Here is a 23,175-nt window from a genome sequence, read left to right as displayed (position 1 = left end):
GGCTCTCCGGGGAATACGATCATGTTTGAAAATGGAGAGAGCGGAGATGGGTCGGGCGAAGTGTGAGCCGTCGTTGACGACCGTACTGTCTGCCATCGGGGCACTTCATTTACATCTGGAAGCCATTGTCCACAAAATGATCGCTGGTGAAGTTGAAACTGGGCGTCTGAGTCCGGGCTCTGATCCATTGCAAGATCTAAAACGAACTGAGTTTCCCACACTGCACATAGTAATGGAGGATGAGGGCCCCGTGCAGGAAGAAGTAATGATGCCCTTGGTCAGTGAGCAAATAAATAATTGCGAACTTGGTGCTTCGAAAGGATTGTCGCAACCACCATTGCTATCGACTGAGGTAGATCTACTCGGTTCTTCACTCCTGGAGACTTCCATTGGCGACTATCGGATGGCTTCAACATCTTTTCCCTCCCTGGCAGTTTTACTATGTTCACGGAGGAAACAACACCTGGACTTAATGTCAGTGAGGGAGAGTTTACGTGCGGCTGAGATTTGCAAGGACTTAACATTTTTTACTTGTCCCAGACTGATCTTTATTGAACTCCTTTCGCACTTAGATTCTCCTGTGACTACGGTGGTTCTACCGGATGAAGTTCGCATGAAAGATCCAAAGGGCCAAGGATGACATTGACTGACTGGGTCTGATTTCGGGGCTTTAGAGGACACGGGATTTGCTAACATTATGCTTGCGGGAGATTGGGCGGTGTTTAAAACCTCCCCTGTTTTATTCTGTCTATAATTCCGGATAGCTTTTTGGTTACTACACGGGTTGTTTGTTTCTGGCGGGGGAGAAGGGAGACCGGGAGATTGTATGAAACTCTCCTCCTCCACTTTTTCTACTTTTAGTACTTAGTTAGTTGGGGCAAAAGGCACACTGCTAGTTGGGGTTAGGCGATAGCCATATGCAGGGGTGCAGGGTGGGGGGATGGGTTTATTGTTTTGTTTTTGCTTTCGTTTTTTATGGTTTCTTCCTCTTCACTCTCTCTTTCAGTTTCTCTTTAGTACGTAATATTGGCGAATTATCCTGATCTTGACTACATTCCAGTATCTGGTGACCATGCTTCTTTTACTATCCTGATTCTATGGGTGGGCAGGTTCTGAGGGCTTGCGCCTAAGTTGGGTCGTAGATTGTAATGTCGCAAATCCTGCTTTGTAATCCCTAGCGTGGGCGTCTCAGCTATTCTTTTATTGCTCTGCGTCTATCCTGTTTTTGTACCTGTTCGCCTTATTATTATGTTCGAATGTATGGCACCCGGTATGTATATTCCTTTACCTTTTTTTTTAAATAATAAAAAGATTTATTTAAAAAAAGAATGGATTTAAAGGGATCATTCCAAATCTGCCATTGAGGCCATCGGCTAGAGAGAGAACCACAGTACTCTGACAAGACACACAACTGATGTATTAGTAAATGTGGAAAAATTGTGAAACCACAACCAATGGGTACCAAAAGGAAGATCATTCTAGAGGCATTCCTATAATCAATATACTTGTACAAAAAGGGAATATTGCTTATAAGGTGGTAATGGAGAGGTTCTAGACACCCAATAAACTGAGAATCATGAACATGGGTATAACTGGTAGGTTCAGAATCCTGTTTAAAGGAGAAGCTCAACTTTGCATATGTGGTAGGAATGTCACAACATACACAAAGAGCCTACTGCTGCCATCAAAGATGTTGGGTTATCCAATACCAAAATCCCAGTATCAGCGCAGTGGGTAGGTCAAGCCAACTGGTTTCTTCTATTTCAGTTAATGGTGCCAAACATAAGTACTAGAAGATGTATAAAGGCAGAGCCTTAGACAGCAAAAGCATAATGTGGCAAGACATTGGCTGGGGCAACATTGGAAATTACTTCAGCCTACATTGATAGCAGAAATTTAAACAGCTGGGGGGTCTACACCACTGGTTACCCTTGGGGCAAAGGCAATACAAGTGATACATCCCTGCCATTAATGAGAATCTTTCGTGTGTCCAATTGTGAGCACAGGAAAAAAAGCTGGTTGGTTGTGTGAAGAGAAAATTGGACATTAATATCAGTGTTAGCCAAACCATTATCAATTGAAGTTTCTGGATTTTCTTAATATGTTAACACAATTCACATCCAAAAACGGCAGGAATTAAATGTTTAAACTTCTCCCAAAAATACTTCCATTGACAAATGGCGACTTTGTTATCTGGCCATACACTCATTTACTCCCAAAACGTCCTTTACTTTGCATTAATTCTTGGAAAAGTCTGGGGCAAGCGTGATTAGTCCCAGTTTGAAGTATATTTCTACCTTAGAAAGGTAAATGTTTGTAAGTCAAACGTGGTATGGCTAGAGTTTCTCTTCTGTATAATAAAGTTCCTGCTCTTCAAATTCAAATGAGGCTACTGAGCTTACTTTCACACCAAACTTAAAAGCCAATATCCTAAATATGCCATTATAATTTGGTGTTCAAATTTAAAAATGATTCTATGAGCATCAATGAGATTAGATAAAGAGTTTGCATACATCTAACTTAGAGAGGTTTAAATGTTCATGTGACTTCTTGTGGGTGGAATGTCCAGCATGTTCTTTTCCCTTTAAGCAGCAGTACTCACAACAGCTGGGCTCCTAAAGTTAAATGCAAAAACAATTGATGGACAGAATGCAGAACAATGTCATACATTCACCCTAGTACAGAGATCTGGGCCTAAATCCATCGTTTTTTTGCTCACCATGCCATTCAAGTTTGGACCCAGCTATATGCAAATCAGTCTTGACCCTGCGCCCAATGAGGACAGTCCAGCCCAAATTGCGAGGCCAGGTCCTCCCTGGACTGGAAACAAGAATCCTGGGACGGTTTCGGGCTTTCAGCCCTCATCAGCCAGGATAGCTTGTTTCCGGTCCATGGAGGACCTGGCTTGGCAGTTTGGGCTGGACTGTTCCCATGAGGCACAGGGTCAAGACTGATTTGCATTTGGCCAGGTCTAAACTGGGGTGGTAACTGAACAATGGACAGAATTTGCACAGGGTTGCCCACTCATCACTAGAATGGCCATTGATCATTTTGCTACAAAGATTAATAACAATTATGAGGTTCAGGAGACAGTTTTAACAGAGAGAAAGCACACAGAATCTGTTTTTTCTTGGATGACAATTTAAACCGCAAAAGATTTCTACAGCTTAATCATGGCCCAGTCAAAGAGCTTTCAGAATGTTGCCGTGAATGGGCTGAACATGTAAATGCGGAATTGGTACCATTGTGAACAAGCATTTGCAATGCAATAGGTCCAGCATTAGGAAAGTTTGATCTATTGGTATTGTAAATGACAAATATTTTATTTATGTGTTGGTTTTAAAAATAGCGAAATTAATAGCTTTGTCATTTACAATGCTAATAGTTTTAACTTTCGAAAACGTGACACCTATAGCATTTGTAATGCAATATGTGTTGTATTTACATGACTTAGATGTGTTAATATTACAAATAACAATGGCTTTTATTTTTTTTGATAATTAATACTTAAATAAAAGTTATTGTAATTTGGAATGGCAATAGCTTAAACTTTTGTAAATAACTTTTGGGAAGATTATGTTCAGTGTATTTTATTGTGATGAAAATCCAAGAACAGCAGCAAAATATTACCATCTTTTTGTGACATTTGTAATAAAGCTTGAAACATTGAGAGAACATATTAGAACCAGTTGTTGAATGGTTGCACAAAGTGATGCTGTGGCCTTCAGTGGTGCTGAGTGATGCTGTGGCCTTCAGTGGTGCTGAGTGATGCGGTGGCCTTCAGTGGTGCTGAGTGATGCGGTGGCCTTCAGTGGTGCTGTGGCTTTGAGTGATGCTGTGGCGTTGAGTGGTGCCGTGGCGTTGAGTGGTGCCGTGGCGTTGAGTGGTGCCGTGGCGTTGAGTGGTGCTGTGGTGCTGTGGCGTTGAGTGGTGCCGGGGCGTTGAGTGGTGCCGGGGCGTTGAGTGGTGCCGTGGCGTTGAGTGGTGCCGTGGCGTTGAGTGGTGCCGTGGCGTTGAGTGGTGCTGAGTGATGCTGTGGGAAGGTAATAAGGAGGATACATGGAGGGTAGGAAAGAGAAAGGAGAGAAGAGGGGTGAAAGAAGGGTTGGCGTGGAGATGCAGAATGATGAGGTGAAAGATCAGTAAAGTGTTGTTGGACAGCACACATACCATCTGATGTACATATACATTGCTCTAAAACGTTTAGCCGATCGCTTTACTAGGATGGCTTAGCATATGGGCACTTGACCCAAGAAAGGGGCGCTCATTAAAATCACCTACTATAAGTTATTGGGTAGACCAGCATGCCATTCACTATACATAAGTTCTTTTCAATATTTGGGTGCTACGATACTGCCAAGGTCACAGGTTAACGTAGCCAAAAATATGTTTGTTCAGACAGCACGACTTTGCCATGCACTGTCAGCATTGTTTAGAAGGTAAACTGTAGTGAGTGCTCAGAGTGATTAAAAAAGTGCTGCCAAATTTCATATTCGTGCCATGAGTGAGATCAAGCGTGACTGTGAGCAAACAAGCACTTAGACACACATTGAGTTAGGCTTCAAAGTCTGCAGCTCCCAAAAATTATGAGCTACTTTAACTGTCCAAATTTTGTGCGCAACCATGTTAAAAATAAGCAGAATTCCCAACACAATTGCATTGTCTGCTTACCGATTTATGTGACCCATATGAAGCAATCCTCAAGGATTAGCTACGCCTTGTGTTGGCAACCGTCTGCAAACAAGCGTTATTACAAGCTTCCCTATCTGACAAGAACAATACATGTTAAGAGGTGGAATAACACTCCTGCTGAGTATCTGTATGCATTTACAAAAAAAAATGAAAAGTCATTCACATTTATCAACATTGGCATGATGAAATCCTGAGTCAGTTTATGTGAGATTGAAACCTTCAGGTTGGTTCCGGGCTGTTGTGTACCAATGCATGCGTTTAAGAATAAAATAACGCTGCTCTTTTCTACTCTGTTACTGTCAACTAACCAATGATGCGATCAACACTGACATGATACAACTCCATATGTTTTGTAAGAATCAGCAACGAAGTGTCTTTAGCTGGATTCAAGTACCACACGTCAGTGGCTCAGCTTCAACTGTTCCTCGAGGGAGGCAGAACTTCCAGGATTTAACGAGCTGATAAGGAAGTAGTTTAAGTAATTGCCCCCGGGAGTACGATTTCAACTACTTTGGCTGTCCTCGGTGCTATGCAAGATCAAAGATGTGTGGAAACCTACATAATACTAGACACAAAAAAAAAAAGAAGAAGAATATAGCAGTTCCCAGGAGAAGACAAAAACACAAGTAGAGGACGAAAAGTCATAGAATGAGAAGCAAGATAATGAGAGTTTTGTTAGTGTCGCCACAGGTTTCATGTCGGACTGTCTAGAGAATTAGGAGGAAAGAGACCTAGTGGACATCCTAACAGCGGCAGTGAAAATCATACTAACAAACTGGAAAAATACAGCCAAAGCAACCTTCAAAAATTGGGTAAACTGGGTCACCTTACTTTGAGGCACAGACAACATCACCGGCAAATTCTCGAAGGAACACAACGCCAAGAATGACATGTGGTAAGTCCTAGACGCACACCTAGAGACACGCCAAACCTGACCAGCTCAGAACAGACATCCCCCCTCTTCACTCTTCTTCTCTTCTTTCTCTCACACCAGGGGGACGCAGTATACTCAATGTATAATGTATAGCGTGTAACCATGACGCAACATATAGTGTACAACCAAGATGCAAGTAGCCCAACTCAATTGTAACCCCCCCTTTTTTTGCATTACTCTGTAGTGTATATATTTTCTGATATGCACATTTTATAATTAAAAAAAAATTGAAATAAAAAATAAAAGTCACGAAAAAAAGAAAAAAATGAAAATACAGGCAACCTATGATAACCAATGGCCTGATTCTAAGTCCACTGTAAGTTTCTGGTATGCTCCAAAAGTCCTCTTCCGAAAACAGGAAGTAAAAAGATGTTTGTAGGCAAGACCCAAACGATGTCTGTAGGCGAAACATAAAGAGACAGAACATTTGCATAATCCTTACAGATCGACATGTGCATGCAGACCTCTCACGATTTCCAGTTTCATGTGCAGCCGATACTGTTCAGGGTTTTGCTTTACATTCTTGAAATTGTCGTCCTGTTCATCCATTTTACAGTCAGGACCACAAGACCCAGAATGCAAAGCAAAACAACATGAACTAGATGAGCTAATCACGAAAGGAACTGGTAAACTTGAGAACGTTGCTCATTGGGGAATTTCCCCGATTTTTAATCGGGCTTTAACAGACAGGCCGGTAAGAGAGAGTAAGTGGTATGTCAGATAACTGACATGCAGCTGTCCTTGCTCAGTTCAGCAAGGCCTTACAGACTGCCAACTTTTGAGGGTCTTGCAGAATTCTATGAGCCCTTATGCTCAACAGACAGTCTCTCCAAGTCTCCGTTTGTTCAATGCAGCAAATATTTTGGACTGTCATACTGTGAGGAAGCCAGAAATAAAGAAGCGCATGAGAGATGGGGTAGGCGCAGTGAGGGCATGAGGGAACGGCGAGAATAGTGAAAGGCAAAGTGAGAGGGAAAAAAGAAACGCAGAAAGAAAGATGGTAAAGACTACGTTCAGGGGAAGGAAAAGAATGAGGAAAGGTGGAAGAAACAAAGGTGGAAAAAAAGGACAAGGAAAAATTAGGAAATGGTGCATGGAAAAAATAAGAAAGAACATGAGGAAAAGTACAATAAAACAAGAAACCTGGTAGGAAAGAAGGAGTGAGGAAGAAGGCAAAGATTGGCCATGAAAGTCCGGAGGGAAAGAAGAGCGCTGACGTCATCGCAACGTAATACACCAGAGTGGTGATGTCACTTCAAGATTATCATAATACAATCCTTAGCTGTAGGATAATACAGGGTATTTCCTACAACACTAGAGGGTCCCTTTTGCTGCTTAATGTCCTAGCAGTCAAGTGCTGTTTAATACCGCCAGGCGGTTTCTGAGCGCTAGGCGGTAAAAGTAGATTGAGGTCGGATTAGAATCTAAATGTGAGCGTTAACCAGGTCAGTGCTGACACCACAGAGGGATGCCAGCGATCACACAAGTCTGCCTCCCAGAGAAGAGCCGCTGTGTCCCAAACCCAATATATAAAACTTATTTTAGGGATATTTCTGCCCCTACAATCTCCTGCAGGTTTGTGCTCCCAGAAGCCGCCTAGAAAGTTTACTGCCTTAACTACCGTTTTGTACGTGGCGGTGATGTAAACATGCAGCCGTGATTGACTGGAGTAATTGTGCAAACCTTATTAGCAATATGCATATTTACTGTAGCGCTGTTCGGCAGCAAATGGCTTCAAAAGGATATATTACCGCTGGGCCGGGGCGGCGTGGAGGCTGCTGGGGGTGGCGTGGAGGCTGCTGGGGGTGGCGTGGAGGCTGCTGGGGGTGGCGTGGAGGCTGCGGCTCACGCGTTGTTTGGGGGGGGTGGGGGGGGGCTCTTTGAAAAGCAGCCATTCACCTTTGGATGTCACCCCTCCATGCACCTGGAGGGCAGGGGGCTGGTGAGGGGGTGTAAACCGGCCTGGTCTGTCGGTGCTTGAGCACGCGGTGTCTACGTGGTACATCAGCGTGGGTGTGGAATGCGCGGTCACTTCCAGGCGCTATACACAGAAGTGTGTGTCTCTGACCTTCACAAGAGGCACCGTGACACTGCAGAGGGCAGTGCCCCTACAGGGCCTGGCAGGAGCCGGCACTGCCCTTTGGTGATCATAGGGCAGAGCCTGAAAGGCACGTTTGGGCACCTGTCAATCAGCCGTACTTTGAGGCAGAAACAACCGGGTTCGTGTTGCTCAAATACGTTTCAATTTCAGTATACACAGACATACACAAGTACATAAAGGCGCATGTGTTTGTAACAGTGTGCGTTAAAGATATCCAGTGCTCAACCAATACACACAGATAATGTTTATACATATCAGGTAAACAGCTACACAGGCACAATAAACAAATAATACGCAGATAGTATAGAAGCAGGCAAAAAGTACACAAAGACGCCGACGGCACATCTTACCCACATGCGCGTGCGCATGTGTAGCAAAGATATGTAATATCCACAACCATCGAATAATCTAATACAAACAACAGTTAGAAACATAAATTATATCAGAAACGTCCATGCATAATACACATCCATACAACATAAAGAAGTACTGGGTACAAAACAGACTGTAATAATATATTACGCTGTCAAAGGTCTGCTCGGTTTTGTGTGTATGCACTATCTGTTTTTCAATCAAGACTGTGGAAAGCTTTCTTTGATTTAATGTTTTCCTTTCAGCGAAGCAAGATTATTTTTCTCCAAACTCAGCCCTGCAGCTTGCACAACAAGAAACCTGGTAGGAAAGAAGGAGTGAGGAAGAAGGCAAAGATTGGCGGTGAAAGTCCAGAGGGAAAGAAGCAGAGAGAAACGAAAGTAAAGTAGGGACGGGAGTACGGTGGGGAGGGAAGGGATAAGAAATAGACAGGGTTAATCTTATGCTGTGGGGGGGGGTGGGCGGGGAAGCAGCTGCCTTTGATGTATGTCTGGTGGTGTGAGACAAATGTTGGTGTGCGAGGCTTCCTTTCAAGTCGGGTGGGGGGGCAGTGGAGCATATGGCGTGTGAGTGAGGCCAAGAGCGCCTGGCGAAGCGTCACGGTTCATTAGACAACATGCATTGGGAGGAATCCGGCTTGGAATCCTCTTGGTCAAAGTGTTAGTTTCCAGTATAATAGTTCAGAGCTATACATAGCTCGACCTAAAAAGAGTGACAAATATTTAAAAAGACACTTTCCTCCTCTGGTGAAATAACTAGAGGCATACATAAAGTTCTTTCGAGTTATTTGATCCAAATATATCTCCACTGCATGGTGAGCAAAAGAATGATGGATTTACCCCAGATCTTTTGACTAGGGGAGAATGTTTTGATTTGTTCTGCATTCCGTCCATCAATTGTGTGTCTTGGTCGCCTAAAGTTGGCACACTAATTCAAGCAGGCTTACATCTCGGAAGACAGGCCTCCTGCTCCTCCTCAGGTGCAAGAGCAAAACTTATTTTTTTTATTGCACTCCTGGAGTAAGGGACATATTACTTCAGACGAAAACTGTCAAACTTCCTGATCCTTTATGTCCTTTCCCCTGTACAAATGTTCAGAACGTCTTTTGAATTAACATTCTGAACTTGATATTGGTCTTACAAGGTCCTCTTTAAAACCAGAAACAGAGGCAGTTCTTGCAATGGATAACTAGCTACTGACATTACAATCACACTTGAAATCGTGGACAGACCCAAGAAAAATCGAGTTGGTGTTCATATAGGTAAAGTTCAGGACCAATTAAAAACATTATTACAGTATGTGCATGGAGGACTCCTGGCATCAATTAGTGCCTATTGGTAGTCTCAACTCTGCTGAAATCAGACAACCCTTCTTCATTATGGAAGTAGTTGGTTGTCTCATTGACTTGAGCACAGATTACTGTTCAACGGTTACCTATTCGAAGTCCCAGTCTGACCTGCTTGAACCGGCTTAATGCAGATATGGTAAGCTTTAGTAAATCTTCCAGTTACAATCAGTTGGATGTGAATTTGCAACCAGTCACACATCAGAAGGCTTACAATGAGTCAGGCAGGAAGACGTTTGTGAGGAGATGATAAAGTAGTGCAGAAGGGCACAAAGGAAAGGGTAGGCAGCTTACCTTTGACTTAGCACTAACCTTACCTAGTATCCTCTAAACTGAATGCTACAAGAATAGACTAGATGTCAACAACCATTATGTGGGAAGGGTATGCCCAGACCTGGGTCCCGTGCTCACTAAGCCACTTGAGTCAAGCTATCCTGGCTGAAGACGACTGATAGCCAGAAACCGGTCCTAGGATGCTTGATTCCGGTCCAGGGAAGACATGGCTTGGCAGTTCAGTCTGGACTGTTCCCATGAGGCACAGGGTCAAGCCTGATTTGCATATGGCCATGTCTGAGCTGGGGTGGCTTGGTGAGAAAAATAACAATGGCTTAAACCCAGATCTGTGGCGGGGGTGAATGTTTTGCCATTGTGCAACATTCCGTCCATCATCTTGTGTGTTTTGCTAACAACCATTACACAGCCTTCACATGGAGCCAGCAATCACTTATGGTACAAAATGTTTTACTTTGGGAGGACACCCACAATCAATTCAAAATTACAATACACGATAAGGGAATTATTAAAACAACATATCGGAGTTTCAGAATATCCGAAACTCAAGCCAGATGACATATAATTTCTGCAACACAAATGTTTGACCCTTCGTAATGGGCTCCTGAAAGTTCCACGACTTTGGCTGGACACTGGAGTTGCAGTAATCCATAACCAATTTATCCGTAATGCCATTCTCACCCTAAACCTGTTGCTTTAGCCATTTACCAATACTAGGGACAACCATGGGCTATCTCTGCATTCTGCATCACCATACATTCAACACAGCATTCAGTAGTCTTTACCAACACATTATGGATATATTGTACACATATAGCAAACATAAATTGTAAGGGGAAAATCAACGCACCCCCACAATCTGCCAATATACAGGTCTTCTGTAACATCATACACTTACTATGCAGATGTCTAAGCTCTTAGATCATGTGATTGAAAAAATAAACCTTATCAATACAGATGTGAGGCAAGGACCAAGCACACAGAAGAAGATACACATGAAAACGCTTTACAACATAGGGTATTGTAAATCTTAAAAGATCACAGTGAAACTTTAAAGCAGTATTTTTTGTTGCATTTTACATTTCTTGCGTATTTTTCACAAAGTGCCTTTCTACTGCTAATCCTGCCTCAATTGCGGCAGGTCCTCTTCCAAGCACATGGTTCTCAGAGGGTGTTTTTTCCCAGACTGCAAAAAACCAGAAACCTGCAGATTGCTCTTCATTGCAGGTCTCAAAAAAGACAAAAACAGCATACCACACTACAAAGGTAATTTAAAAAGGAAAAATTAAATAGTTTGCTGAATTCACTGTTTTACAATTTTTATTTTTAAAGACCTTATTATAATATAATAATTTCCAACGTCCAACTGTTCTCAAATTCACTGCCAAAATGAAAACCTTTTCCACTTATGGTTTGTTAAATACTCTAATAATATTAATAGAAAGCATGCCTTTTCATTCATACTATACATAACCAAGAAATACATAATGAAATTAAATCTAGTGAGCACTCATCTGAAGGGACATCAGGTTTGACCTGCTTTTCTTTCTCGCCACTGAAACTTTAGTAAGGAAAATTGAGAACGATTTTCAAAACCCCTTTTCCTACCATCGCAGTATATGAGAAGTTCCATTCTGTGAAATTTTTATAACTTTTCATTTAAATACAAGTACAATGCTGCACAAGGATCTTGTAAGTACAGCACTCTAGTGTGTTACCAGAACCAGATTTATACAATGTTACAGTACCAGCATTTGTATGTCTAACATGCACTGCATCTTTTCAGATTGGCGTACACAATGCATAAACGTAAACCGAAATGGTCACTACAGGCACTGCACACATAAATTAGGCTGGCAATGACCGTAGAAGGTTGACAATTTCACTTTCGGTAAGACACAGTCACAACTGTCATCAGCCATAACTAACAAGGTGATTTAAGAAAAACAAAACTTCTGTCACAATGAAAAAAATAGGCAAGATGGCAATTCAAATGTTCTACTCTCACAATGAAGAATGACTGATTGAAGGCTTCAAAAGGGTAAATGAAAAGACAAATATTTTCTTACCTAGAATTGGCCCTCTGTTCATCTTCGAAACGACTTCACCTTCTTTGCCCCAGTCTCTAACTTTACCACTGTCCTTTGGACTACAATCCCGGGACTTCAATTCAGAATTTGCAAAATACTGTTTTGTTTGTTCACAAAGATAAAAGTTCTTGTTTAAAAGTCCAATAGAAGCACCTGCAATTTCTGGTCTTGGTGAAAAGTTTGGATACGTTCGAGGGCTCCTTAGAGATTCATGGGGGATCCCCTTTTCTCGTTTTTCATTTCCAGGAAAGGGCAGATTCATTCTTAACACATTACTACTGAAATGATTCTCCATTTACCACTGCAATGAAAAGGAACATAATAATTAAAAAGATTTAAAATGTATAACTGGTAATTTCAGGCAATAAAATATTTGTAAGAATATCCTAAGAAAGCAATTACGAATTTTTTGACATTTTACAACATAATGCGGGTGGACTTAATTAATGATGCATATAGTGACTCTTAACAGAAGAGTTGCCAATATCAGGGGATGTCCGATGAAAACTTCATTTTCATCAGAACCAAAGTATTTCAGCCATCTTTAGGTAACCTAGTATCATGATCAGATAAACACTACACCTTTCATTATGAACTAGTACATTTAAGAATCTTTCTACATTTACAAGTCTTCAGGAAGTAACATTTTGCTTCTGTGTGTAACATTCAATGGATTCACAGTATTGAAAATATAATGTCAAAGGAATGATCCAATAATGATGGAACTGCAATAGGTTAAGCCAATATTGAGGTTTATAAGAATCAAGTGACACACTGAAACGTCTCATTGAGTTTAAGAACGAAAGCTTTACTTGGACCACTGTCTTAGAGGCTGCGGATTAGCCAGCACTTTTTTCCATATACTCTGGGACTGCCCAATAATACAATGTTATAGGACGAGGGTTGCGGGGGTGATGACGAGGGTTCTGGGGCTCCATATTCAGTCGGAGGCATGCTGGTTCCCGCTATGCATTACGGGGGAGGACCCATGGCCTGCCACACAAAAACATGGCTGTTAGCTGCTGGGGTCGCAAAACGCAAAATATGTCACGATCTCGATCTGAAGGAACTACTATTCCCAGTACGCCCTGGGCCGGAAACTACTGTTCCCGTGATCCTTCGCGGTACTACGCAATAGCGCGAGAACGTATGAAAGACAGTAGGCGGCTGATGGCGGTGTCGGGAATTCTGCCAGAGTATTTGTCAAGGCGTTTTGGAGACTTTGGAGTGTTTGGTGCCGTAAGGGTGCCTGGCACCACAGCACAATACAGCGGGATCGCTGAATTCTTTGTTTGGTGTTAGTTTCAGCCTACTCGGTAACGGCGGTTACCGTGAGTAGGTTTTGTGTCCGTTTGTAACTATGGAATTGGCTCGGTTGGTATTGTCGGCCAACGGAGTGGACCCTAGCTCGGTTTTTGGGTGTGCAGGGCGCACATAAACTGTGGTGATCATTTCCCCTCCCATACTTTGGATATACCCTTGAACCCATTTAAGAGGCATTAGTTGGGCTAGTAATCGAATTGAATTACCAAGGGTCTTCGCATGTTCTGTTTCATTGAAATGGATATTACAATAAGTGGCAGCGTGTATTTCATTGTGTATAGGTGTTAACTATTGTATTTACCTCTTCCACTTAACAGGGGTATTCTAGAGGTGTATGGTTACACTCTTCCCCTGTGATGCACTGTTAGAGGTATACTTAGGTAGGTTCTTCTCTAGGTGCTATATGTATAGAGAGACGCTGAAAAGTGTGAATCATTGGTATAGTACTGCTACTTGCTTTTGTATTGTTATAGTTACACCGCAACAATTTCTACGCTACCAGATACCTCTACACATCTAGAAGAGTTATATTTTCCTTTACAGGTATAACACTTATAAGGTAGTTGCATACCACTGTCTGTTCTGATTATTGTAAAACATAGTCTTATGCGTGTTATCTGTTTGTGTCTTACAGATCTCCCTCCCTGCTGTCCCCTTCCTTTCCTGATTTTTGCATCTTTTTCCCCTCGCTTGATCCTCTCAATGCTCTGTGCCATTACGGCTATTCAGGCATTGACTCGATCTAGAGGTGGGCATACTATTCCACAAACCGATCCTGAGGACGTTAACTTAACAAAATAGCATGACTGTGGGGTCCCAAGATCCTCCAAAAATATCCGGCAAGATCACGGATATGGATTGGTGCCACCTAGCAGAGAAAGTAGTGTATAAGAGTAGAGGCTGCCCCAAGAAATGGAAAAAGATATGGAGCCCCTTGGAGAAATACAGATCCTAGGAGGGGGGGCGGGGGGTGGGAGGGGACATGGCAATATGGACCTGGGATGTCAAGGAAAAACATGCGTAATGTGTACAATTGCTCAGTATATATGCCTCATATTCTATGGCTACACCGATACTACCTGCACAACGGAGTTTGTACAATATATGATTGTCCGATGTTTTGATGTGTATCTGTCTGGAATTGACTTGTTTAATAAAAAAAAATATTTTAAAAAAAATGAAAGCTGTAAATTGGAGAAAGTGTCAATTGATTTCAACAAAGCTGTTTGAGAGTCCTTTCAATTGGAGTGGTACATGGTTAGAAAAAACAAACATGTTAAAAATGGGCATAGATGTAAGGGTGAATAATTTATTTTTTGAGCCCTCCCTCTACTCCATTGTAAAAGCTCTCCACTGACACTACCAAAAAGAATTCTTCTTTCCACACCCACATTTTGGTGTTCGGAGGAATAGCTACTAAGATTACAAAGTTTACTACTAGCAGAGCTCACCCAAATGTTTCTACTCCCTAACTTTACACCCTTGTTCTCACTTTTTGCTAAACAAACAAGCGCTTCCCCATACATCACCTCACAAAGATGGTTGCCGGGTACCACTGCCTAGTTGGAAATCAAAATTAACTTACAACCAAAGACATTAATCTCCATCATGTGATATTTTTGTATTTATTATAAATTGATGAGCTCTATACAGTGTGTCATGTTGCCTTTGGTTACTTTAGAGTGTCACTAAGAATAATCTGAATACGAGGCAGCTAGGGTCCATTCCAATAGCCATCAACGCATATCCCTTTAACAGCTGAAGACAAAGTAGTTCAACATCCCACTTCTCAGGTCCTTCCTAAAAAGCTTGTATTTTAAGTGTTCCAAAGGCCCCACCCTCCCATGAATCTGGCTCCATTTGTGATAGGTTGGATGCGTTCTATGTATTACATGTGCTTATCCCAGTAAGGATGCAATAGGGTATTAGTTTTTGTAGAGAATTTGGACCTTTGCCCCCCAAAAGATTTTGTAGACAGTGCAACACATTGCAAACTTGACCCTGGCACCTACAGTCTACGTATGTAAAATTATGAAGGCGGTGTGTGTGTGTTCATGGCTCTTTTGATTCAGGGAATTTTGCTACCTGGTTCTGGAGTCTTTCAATCTTAAAAAAACGTTTTTGTAAAGTCATTGTATATGCTGCAATAGTCAAATCCTGCCATCACCAAGGATCTTATCAACCCCATATAAATGTTTGGTCGGAGGAATGGGAGGATTCACTGAAGGGCGACTGCTGGATGATTTCTTTGAAGGTAGCATTAACTTTAAGCACAAAAGAATGACATTAAAAATGTTGGGCAGCATGCCTAATCCAGGAGGCCAATCAAAGGATGGCACCTTGATTTCCGTTCTGCTTAACACCAGTATCTCTGTCCTGCTTCAATTGAGACTGAGGTCACACTCCATAATCCAGTAACTACATGGTCTTTCCATAAAAATATGAATTGGTTTGTAGACCAGTTTTCCAATTGAAAATTAATTTGACCTACATTGGAGTACATTTGGAGTTTCACCACAAACTGCTCTAAGAGTGCAGCCAGAGTCCTCCTATAAACGCTGGACAGGTTAAGATAAACTTCAAAGTACTCTGAAGAATACTGGGAGAATTGGTGATTCCGTCAACTCTCTTCATAATTAATCAAGACCACATGAAGGTCTATAAATTGCAGCCCATAAAACATGTCTTTCCAACAAGATATTGTGGTCCACAGTACCACAGGAGGCTTAGAGGTCAGATAGTGCAAGGACAGAAGAACATCCAGAGTTTTTTATAAATCTGGGTCATGGGTGATTCAGTGCCCATGCAGGCTAGAAACCATCTGGTGGTTGTGCAATATGTGCTGGTGATGTTCAGGGTTTAATTCGTGCTGCCTTGCTTCTTTTTCAATGATCTTGCTGTGGAAGTGTAGAATGTATGTTGGACAGGAGATAGAAGGGATATTTGGGCCATGCACCGGTTTCTTAAGAAGGCATGACTGCATGTTTCAGAGGCATGAGACTACTCGATGAGGAAAGATGGTGTTGATTACATCAAAAGTGCTCTTCCAGAAATTGGACCAAAGGTTTCATTCGTGTGTGTGTGTGGGGGTGGGGGGGCACAAGGCTCTACTATTAGATCTGTCTTATTTTTTCTAGCCAGTTTGGACATATTCTCCTTGGTCATAGGGAGGAAGTTTGTGAAGAACAACACTGAAAGGAGGGAGAGGGAAGGAAATAGAGGTATGATGTTGCAGAAAATGAAAGCTCTTATTTTGCATATTTTAGATCATAGAAACTAGTGGTCGTTTCAGGGCTGATATATCATACATTATTTGTTTTCAGTTGTCTGGATTGTAGGAGATCTGAAATGTTTCACCTCGTTTCATATTGCGCTCCAATGATGTGCTTTGCCAAGCAGAACTTCACTTCTGTGACAGTTTTGCAGTAATTATCTTGTGTATGTTGCAGTGGTGTTCATTCGTGGCCAACAACAAATTATACCACTGGCATTCAGGGTAACTGAGTGATTGATCTCAGCCCACCATGTCCTGAGTTCAACCATTTGAATCAGCTTTTTTTCCCCGTTATAGGAGTTTGTGTTCTCTGGGGAACCAGTGTATCTGGTGTAGTTCAAACTGAAAAAAAAAATCAAGCATATCGACTAAAAAGCAGTTCAGGGTCACTTAGAAAAGGAAGGACTGTTCAAAGATCATGACTTCAGTGTGAACTCCAGGGAAGGGGAACTACGATGGCGCTTTTTGCTCCTGTGAACTTTGCATCTCCCTCGGCCCAAGTAGTCCAAGATCCTAGCATTCTTAAATGAAAATGGCTAGGGTTCCAATCCAGTCTCCTTCTCTCACAAACAACAATTTATGAGAATACAGGATTATTTTATTAGTATGTTCCACAACACCTTTACCCCCATGGATAAAGAAAAAAAAGAAAACGTATATTTTAAAAGGATGTACTATAAAGCAATGCTCTAATATAGTGTAGGTTATACAAATTAATGTTACTGTGAGAATAAACAATGGTTGTATTTAACACAGGCGATTAAACAATATATTAAAACTAATTGCAACATTGTCTATGGTGTTCAAATGGTATTCATTACTCAAAGCACTAAATGACGAAATTAGTATATGATTAAATAATCCCTCCATTTATATTCCTTAACTCAATCTTATCACCAAAGTGCCTAAATACGTTTCTTAGGTGACCTCTGCTGAATAACAGTTATTTCCAGTTAGCAAATGTGCATGGCGTTCCAAGCTTAGAACAGCACAAATGAAGCCTGGCTCTGAAATCCCAGGGCATTAAGCTCTTTGCAGAACACATCTCTCACAAAGCTCCCAATGAAGATTGAAGTATCTATCTTGCATCAGACTGAAACACCCTTTTCTTATTATGAAAATGATAGACCTTGTGAATAAATATTTAGATCAATAATTATAATAATTAATTGATAATGCCAATATCGATATATAAATGTAAAATGTCATTTACAAAACCAATAGCTCCAACTTTCCAAATGCGAAACCTATTGGCAACGCCAGTGCTTGTCTTCATTTTGTTTTTTGCCTTGTCCATGACTAATCCAACCCTTGCCTCTGAAACCTTTGCATCGCAGAACCATTGTCACTTGTGGCATGCTTATGATCAACTTTATGGCATTGGTGCCCAGCCCTCAACTCTCTGAGCTGGTTTCCAATTGAAGGTAGAACGACGTAGAAGATAGCATGCATCATTGCAAACTCCTGCAACATGATTACACACTACCTAGCCAAGAAACTGTAGCTCTTTGAAGGTCTAGTCATCTCTGGCGCTCAAGACCTTCAATAAAGCACACACCTTGTACTAATCCTGTAATGGTCCCTGACTCAAGACTTGGAACTCCTCCATCCGAGCATTCTTGCCACTACCTCTTCACCTACATCTATGAGGAACCAAACCATTTGCTCCTTGAACTATATTTCTTTCCAGTGTCTCTTTAGTGATTTGTAGCCTTTGACTCTGGCTCAAGCCACCGCCCATGTTACAGAACCAATGGCTATTTTTCATGCCCTGCTTCTGAAGCTCCAGGTGATTGGCTCACTCTTTGTGGAAAGGTTGATTCTTGCTCATTGTAGATGTTGTTTGACATACCTAGATTGCAACACCGCTGTCGATTTTCTTTTCGGGATGGTTGTCTCAAAGTACTTCTACCTCACTTGGATCGTGCTAATTATGTTTCCTGTTTGCGTAAATGTGTGGCTTCACGTTCTCCTTTGGGCACACTAATGCACGACCTTTAATAGATATGGATTGTGATGTTCCAGCTTCTTGGCGGTCTTGAATTGTAAAAACCTGTATGTCTTTCTGTTGTACATAGCCTGATCTATTCGTTTGCTCTTCACTGTATATTTGTCCATCACAATTGTTGTGTAAGGCCTCACATAAGATAACTGTAAAGTGCTCTGTAGCTCTCGGCCGTGAGCGCACCATATGAAAACTACTCTAAATAAATATAATGCACAGCGGTATGAATATGGGCAACCTGAGCAGAAATGCACAACAATCTGAAGACATTCTCTTGTTGAGGATATATCACCGGGTAGGAGATGCAGAGTGAGTTTGCCGGAAATGTTTTTCCTTGTTGAGGGTCGCGTGAACAAGATGGCAAGTTCTGTTGCAACGGTCGGGGCAACGCTAAAATATTTACGAGGACCCTGCGGTGGGCGTCACATCCTGCTGGTGCCTGATCTGATTGCAGATGTGTTTTCGTGCTAGATAGCGATCACTGACTCGAAGAGAGCGCCGAAGCCACTCTGGTGGAGTCAGAATGTCTGTGCTTGTTGCCATTTGATGAGATTATCGTCCGTTGAGGGGCCATTTGGGAAGCAAACTGTTCTTTTTTTCTGCATTCAAATGTACTCGCATTAAAACATGCCTGCTGGATTGACTGTTGCCATGATGGGGGCGGGAGAGCCTGGTAGGGGGGCGGGAATGCGAGGGGAGGAGAAGTGTGGCAGGCAGATGCGCGGAAGGAAGCCGGATGGGGGCAGGGGTTTCTGTGTTTTTGAATGAATGCTGTTTGCGGATTAGGGAGATGCGTGTGCTTGTGTGGTCACGTGACCCGCTTTTGTGGTCACGTGACTCACATGCACTGTGAAGAAACTGCAGTGGTTTGACGAGTGGATCGAGCCCTTGAATTTTCGCCTATTACATTCGCAAGCGAATGATAATAGGCGAAACCTAAACATGACCAAGTACCTTCTACATAGGAATACAAGCAGTCCCCGGTGTCATGTGTCTTAGTTAGGCCTACGTAGCAACAATGCCAACTTTCACCATGAAAACGTTTCTTAAGTTGCTTTCCCCTTCACACAATACCCTTTTACACATATTTAAGTGTGTCGCAATGCTGGATTTGTTTCTTTGAAGCTGCTTCGCTTACAGATTCTACTGGACGAGAACTTAATCACGACTCCTTGAACACCATGTACAAAGCCTCTACACACATTGTACAAATGTTGATCTATTTTTCATCCACAAGGCAACTCGGCTATCTATAGACCATAACAATGCTGGCTTGCACAGGACTCTCAAGGATGCTTTTAATTACAAATAAACAAGCATTTCTGGGTTTAATTAGAGGAGTGCTTTGCTGCCATTGGTGAGGTCTCTACAAGCTGAAGGTTTGGCCAGCAGCTGGCTGAAATCCCTTAAAAGGTTGTCCATCTTGAGACCAAGACGGGGACTTATGTTATTTCCCTTCAGGTAACCGGGGTTTGATCATCCAGTATGGGGATTCTTCGCAGAAACCACACATGCGCCCTAGACACTTGGGTTAAGAACTGCATAGTAGGAGTGCGTCAGACTTTATATATATTGTTTTGTTTGCTTGCATGTATACATCACTTTAACACAATGGTGGACTTTTTATCCTGTTCACTGTCCTGGTACTTCTAATAACGTATCTGCTTCTGTCTATTAATCATTGCATAACACATTCTATACAAGAATCGCGTAGGTTAAATAAACATGGAAAATAGACCACTGTGCATTCCTTGCATATTTCTCTGGGAGCAAGAGTCTGAGTAAATTGCAGTACCAATTTTATCTATCATTTACTGTGCATACACAATGGCGTTTTTACCTGACAAGATTTCGACTTAATACATGGCATTTTTCTATTTGCTTTCCCGAAGCAAGGGGGTTGGTGAGAGGCTACCCCCTTGCCCATGTGATAACACAGCCCAACAATGCACTTTGCTCTTTTTTGCTCTTTGTATAAAACCCTGAGAAACCGGTTTATTAAACCTATTTTAATGGACATTCGACCCTGTAATTACAAGAAGGATATGGGTACCTACAATCGCTGCATACTGCTGCTATATGTAGTGCCAAGCTTAGTTTTATCAGATTGGCCATTACCATTAGGAACCGATATTGAAAATATAATCCTCTTCTGGGATTTTTTGTATTCTAAATAGAAAGGAAATTGGTTGTCTTAGATGGGAACACTAACTAAATATTCAATGAAAGAGTATAGGGCAAAGTAAGATGGATAGTATGAAAGGTTGAATTGTTTTATATATGTGATATTTAAAAATTAAATAGCACAATGCACTTTATTATGATACATTTTATTCCTTTTTTGGATTCTTATGAATTATGTTAATCCTTTTCATATGGATTGTAACTGTTTTAGGTAATGTGCTGAAAATGTAGCTGAGAATTTACTGTATGATAATCTGAACCGATAGATCTTCAAACCATTTGTAATTTGTGTTTCTTTTTAAAAAAATGTATACTTTTATGATTCTTTTCCTTGAATCGAAATAAAGATTTATGACGGACTGAGAACACGAGTGACTGAGCAAAAGGGCTCTAGATCTGTTACCACGATCCCTTGGGGATCCGGGTTGTCATGTTGAGCGGTTGCCAGAATCACCTGCTACCCACTTAGGTTTAGGGCTACTTGTTGTAAATAGGTTATACCTTTTCCGTGTCTATTGTTTAACCCCTTCCATGCTCATGACGAGCTCAGCTCGTCATGCAGTACACTGCTCATGTGCTCATGACGAGCTGAGCTCGTCATGAACAATGGGATTTACAGATAGTCAGCACAGGAGGGGAAAAGTCACAGCAGCCAAGGTATTAAGAATGCTTGTATGTATTCTGTACTGAGTGTTCTGCTAACGCCAGTTGGAGTCTAGGTCAGCTGGCGTGAGGACCTAGTTTGCTGTGCTCCTTAATAAATCTATACCTACTCACTTTACATCGTGTGGCATCATTTACAACACTATTCATGGTGGCACTGTGAGCTAGTTGGCCTAAGGACAACAAATCCTGACCGGGTGCATAGAATCAGTTTGGCACCATCCCAACTGTTATGCCGTCCACAAGCGTGCAGTTCCCAACTTAGGGTGGAAACTACACAACACATGGTTTGGGCTTTAGCAAGGAGGTGCAGCTTGGATCCTCCGGTAAAGTGAGCACTCTTCACCAACTCAGTATGATGGCCCTCAAAACAAAAAGCACACATGAAGGGCTAACAATTTTGACCTAGTAATTAATCTTCCATCAAAAATAAAATCCAAGAATGTTGTGTTCCTCATCAAACAATTCACAGAATACAGAGACCTATCTGAGTCACTAAAGTCCAGATCTACATGCGAGTGTAGAATGAAAATACCTATCCTTCAAACTATTGGCGACATACTTTGCATTCTTAATAAGGGTAACTTGTGTCTACTAATCAGACCGATCAGCAGGTTTTCACACACTGCACCACCACATCCTCATGAGCAAACTCAGAACAAAACTGGGTATAAGCAGCACAGTTCTGAGCTAAAATATCACCTAAAAAACCAATCCACCAATTATTACAGCACAATCTTTCAGACCCAACTCCCTTAGACCAGGGATTACCTAAAGGGCCAGATCTATTTTCAGCTCTCTTTAACCTATACTAGGATCATCTCACCATCCTGCTCAAACGATTGACCTCCTTGCTGATATAAAGCTGCACTGAGAAGTCTCTCTCCCAGGAAGACATAAGCCTCATTAAAGAAGGCTCTAGAAGATTTGCAAGAATGGGTGGCGTTAGACCTGTCTGCCTTTGGGTAGTCCCTCCTATTAATTATTTATTTTGTCCCCTTTTTGCCCCTCATAACCTTTTTATCTTTTCATGTCCACTGGATTTTTGAGATGTTGACCTAGGGGTTGGGTGTTCTTTGACCTCATAGTCTCCACTTGAGGCCTAGATGCCTCCCTGACCAGATTTACCAGACCCACAAAATGGTGGTCAGTAACTGCCATAACGGTCATCTCTAGACAGGACCCATAGATTAGAATAGGGACCTTCCAGAACCTTCTGGTCCCTTCTGGACCTTCTGAGGCCAGCCTATAAAAAATCAGCTGCGGAGCAGCCATTTTGTCTTACAAGAGAGAGTCAGCAGGAGTACAGGCTGTAGCATAAGGTGGGGGTAGGATACCCAGAGGGTTGTTCTCCCATTGTAGGGACGCTTCCTTACTGCTTCACCGCCCTTCTCCCCTTGTAGTTACTGACTTGACCCTGCCAAGTGGTATTCCTTGAGACCCTGGGCGCCTGACCCGATCCAAAGCCTAGAAGAAAGGGTTAGGAGTGGTTGAGGGAGACTGAACTAGTGGTTAGCTCAGTCCATTGCCCAGTAGGAAAGCCCTCATTAAGACTCTGGGAGCGTGTTACCAGGAAGAAGGAAGGTTTGAAGCTGAGGAGTTGATTCCTGTGACCTCCCTTTTCGGTTCTCTACGTGAACTGAGGGCCTATTTGCCCCCCCCCCCCCCCCGGCATTATTATTATTATTATTATATGAAATTTGTAATGCGCTCAGCTTACCCGGGGGCATCCCGGCGCAACAGACCAAAGAAGGAGGAACTCGATAACTCACTACTGTGGAAACAAGTAGGTTTTAAGAAGTTTCCTAAATATTAGGATCTTGTGCTCTGAGCGAATCTTAAGGGGCAGAGAGTTCCACAGAGATGCCACCTGAACCGAGAAACGCCTGCCCCCCGTCCGA

The 23,175-nt window shown here is 42.1% G+C and overlaps 1 protein-coding gene across 2 annotated transcripts in view; it reads right to left on the bottom strand.

Moving 5' to 3' along the window:
- The window catches only part of TDRD1 (tudor domain containing 1), a 1,954,313-nt gene that overhangs the window by 1,881,077 nt on the left and 50,061 nt on the right, over positions 1–23,175 (bottom strand). For both annotated transcript variants that reach the window (XM_086922877.1, XM_086922878.1), the window contains exon 2: positions 11,805–12,126. In XM_086922877.1, the coding sequence (XP_086779003.1) occupies positions 11,805–12,120 (316 nt within the window). In that variant the 5' untranslated portion in view covers positions 12,121–12,126. The remainder of the gene's footprint in view (positions 1–11,804; positions 12,127–23,175) is intronic.

The sequence above is a fragment of the Lissotriton vulgaris genome, chromosome 5, assembly GCF_964263255.1.
Source record: "Lissotriton vulgaris chromosome 5, aLisVul1.2, whole genome shotgun sequence".
Classification (NCBI taxonomy): Eukaryota; Metazoa; Chordata; class Amphibia; order Caudata; family Salamandridae; genus Lissotriton; species Lissotriton vulgaris.
The sequence above is the reverse complement of the archived record's forward strand: the minus strand, read 5'-3'. Positions and strand labels throughout refer to the sequence as shown.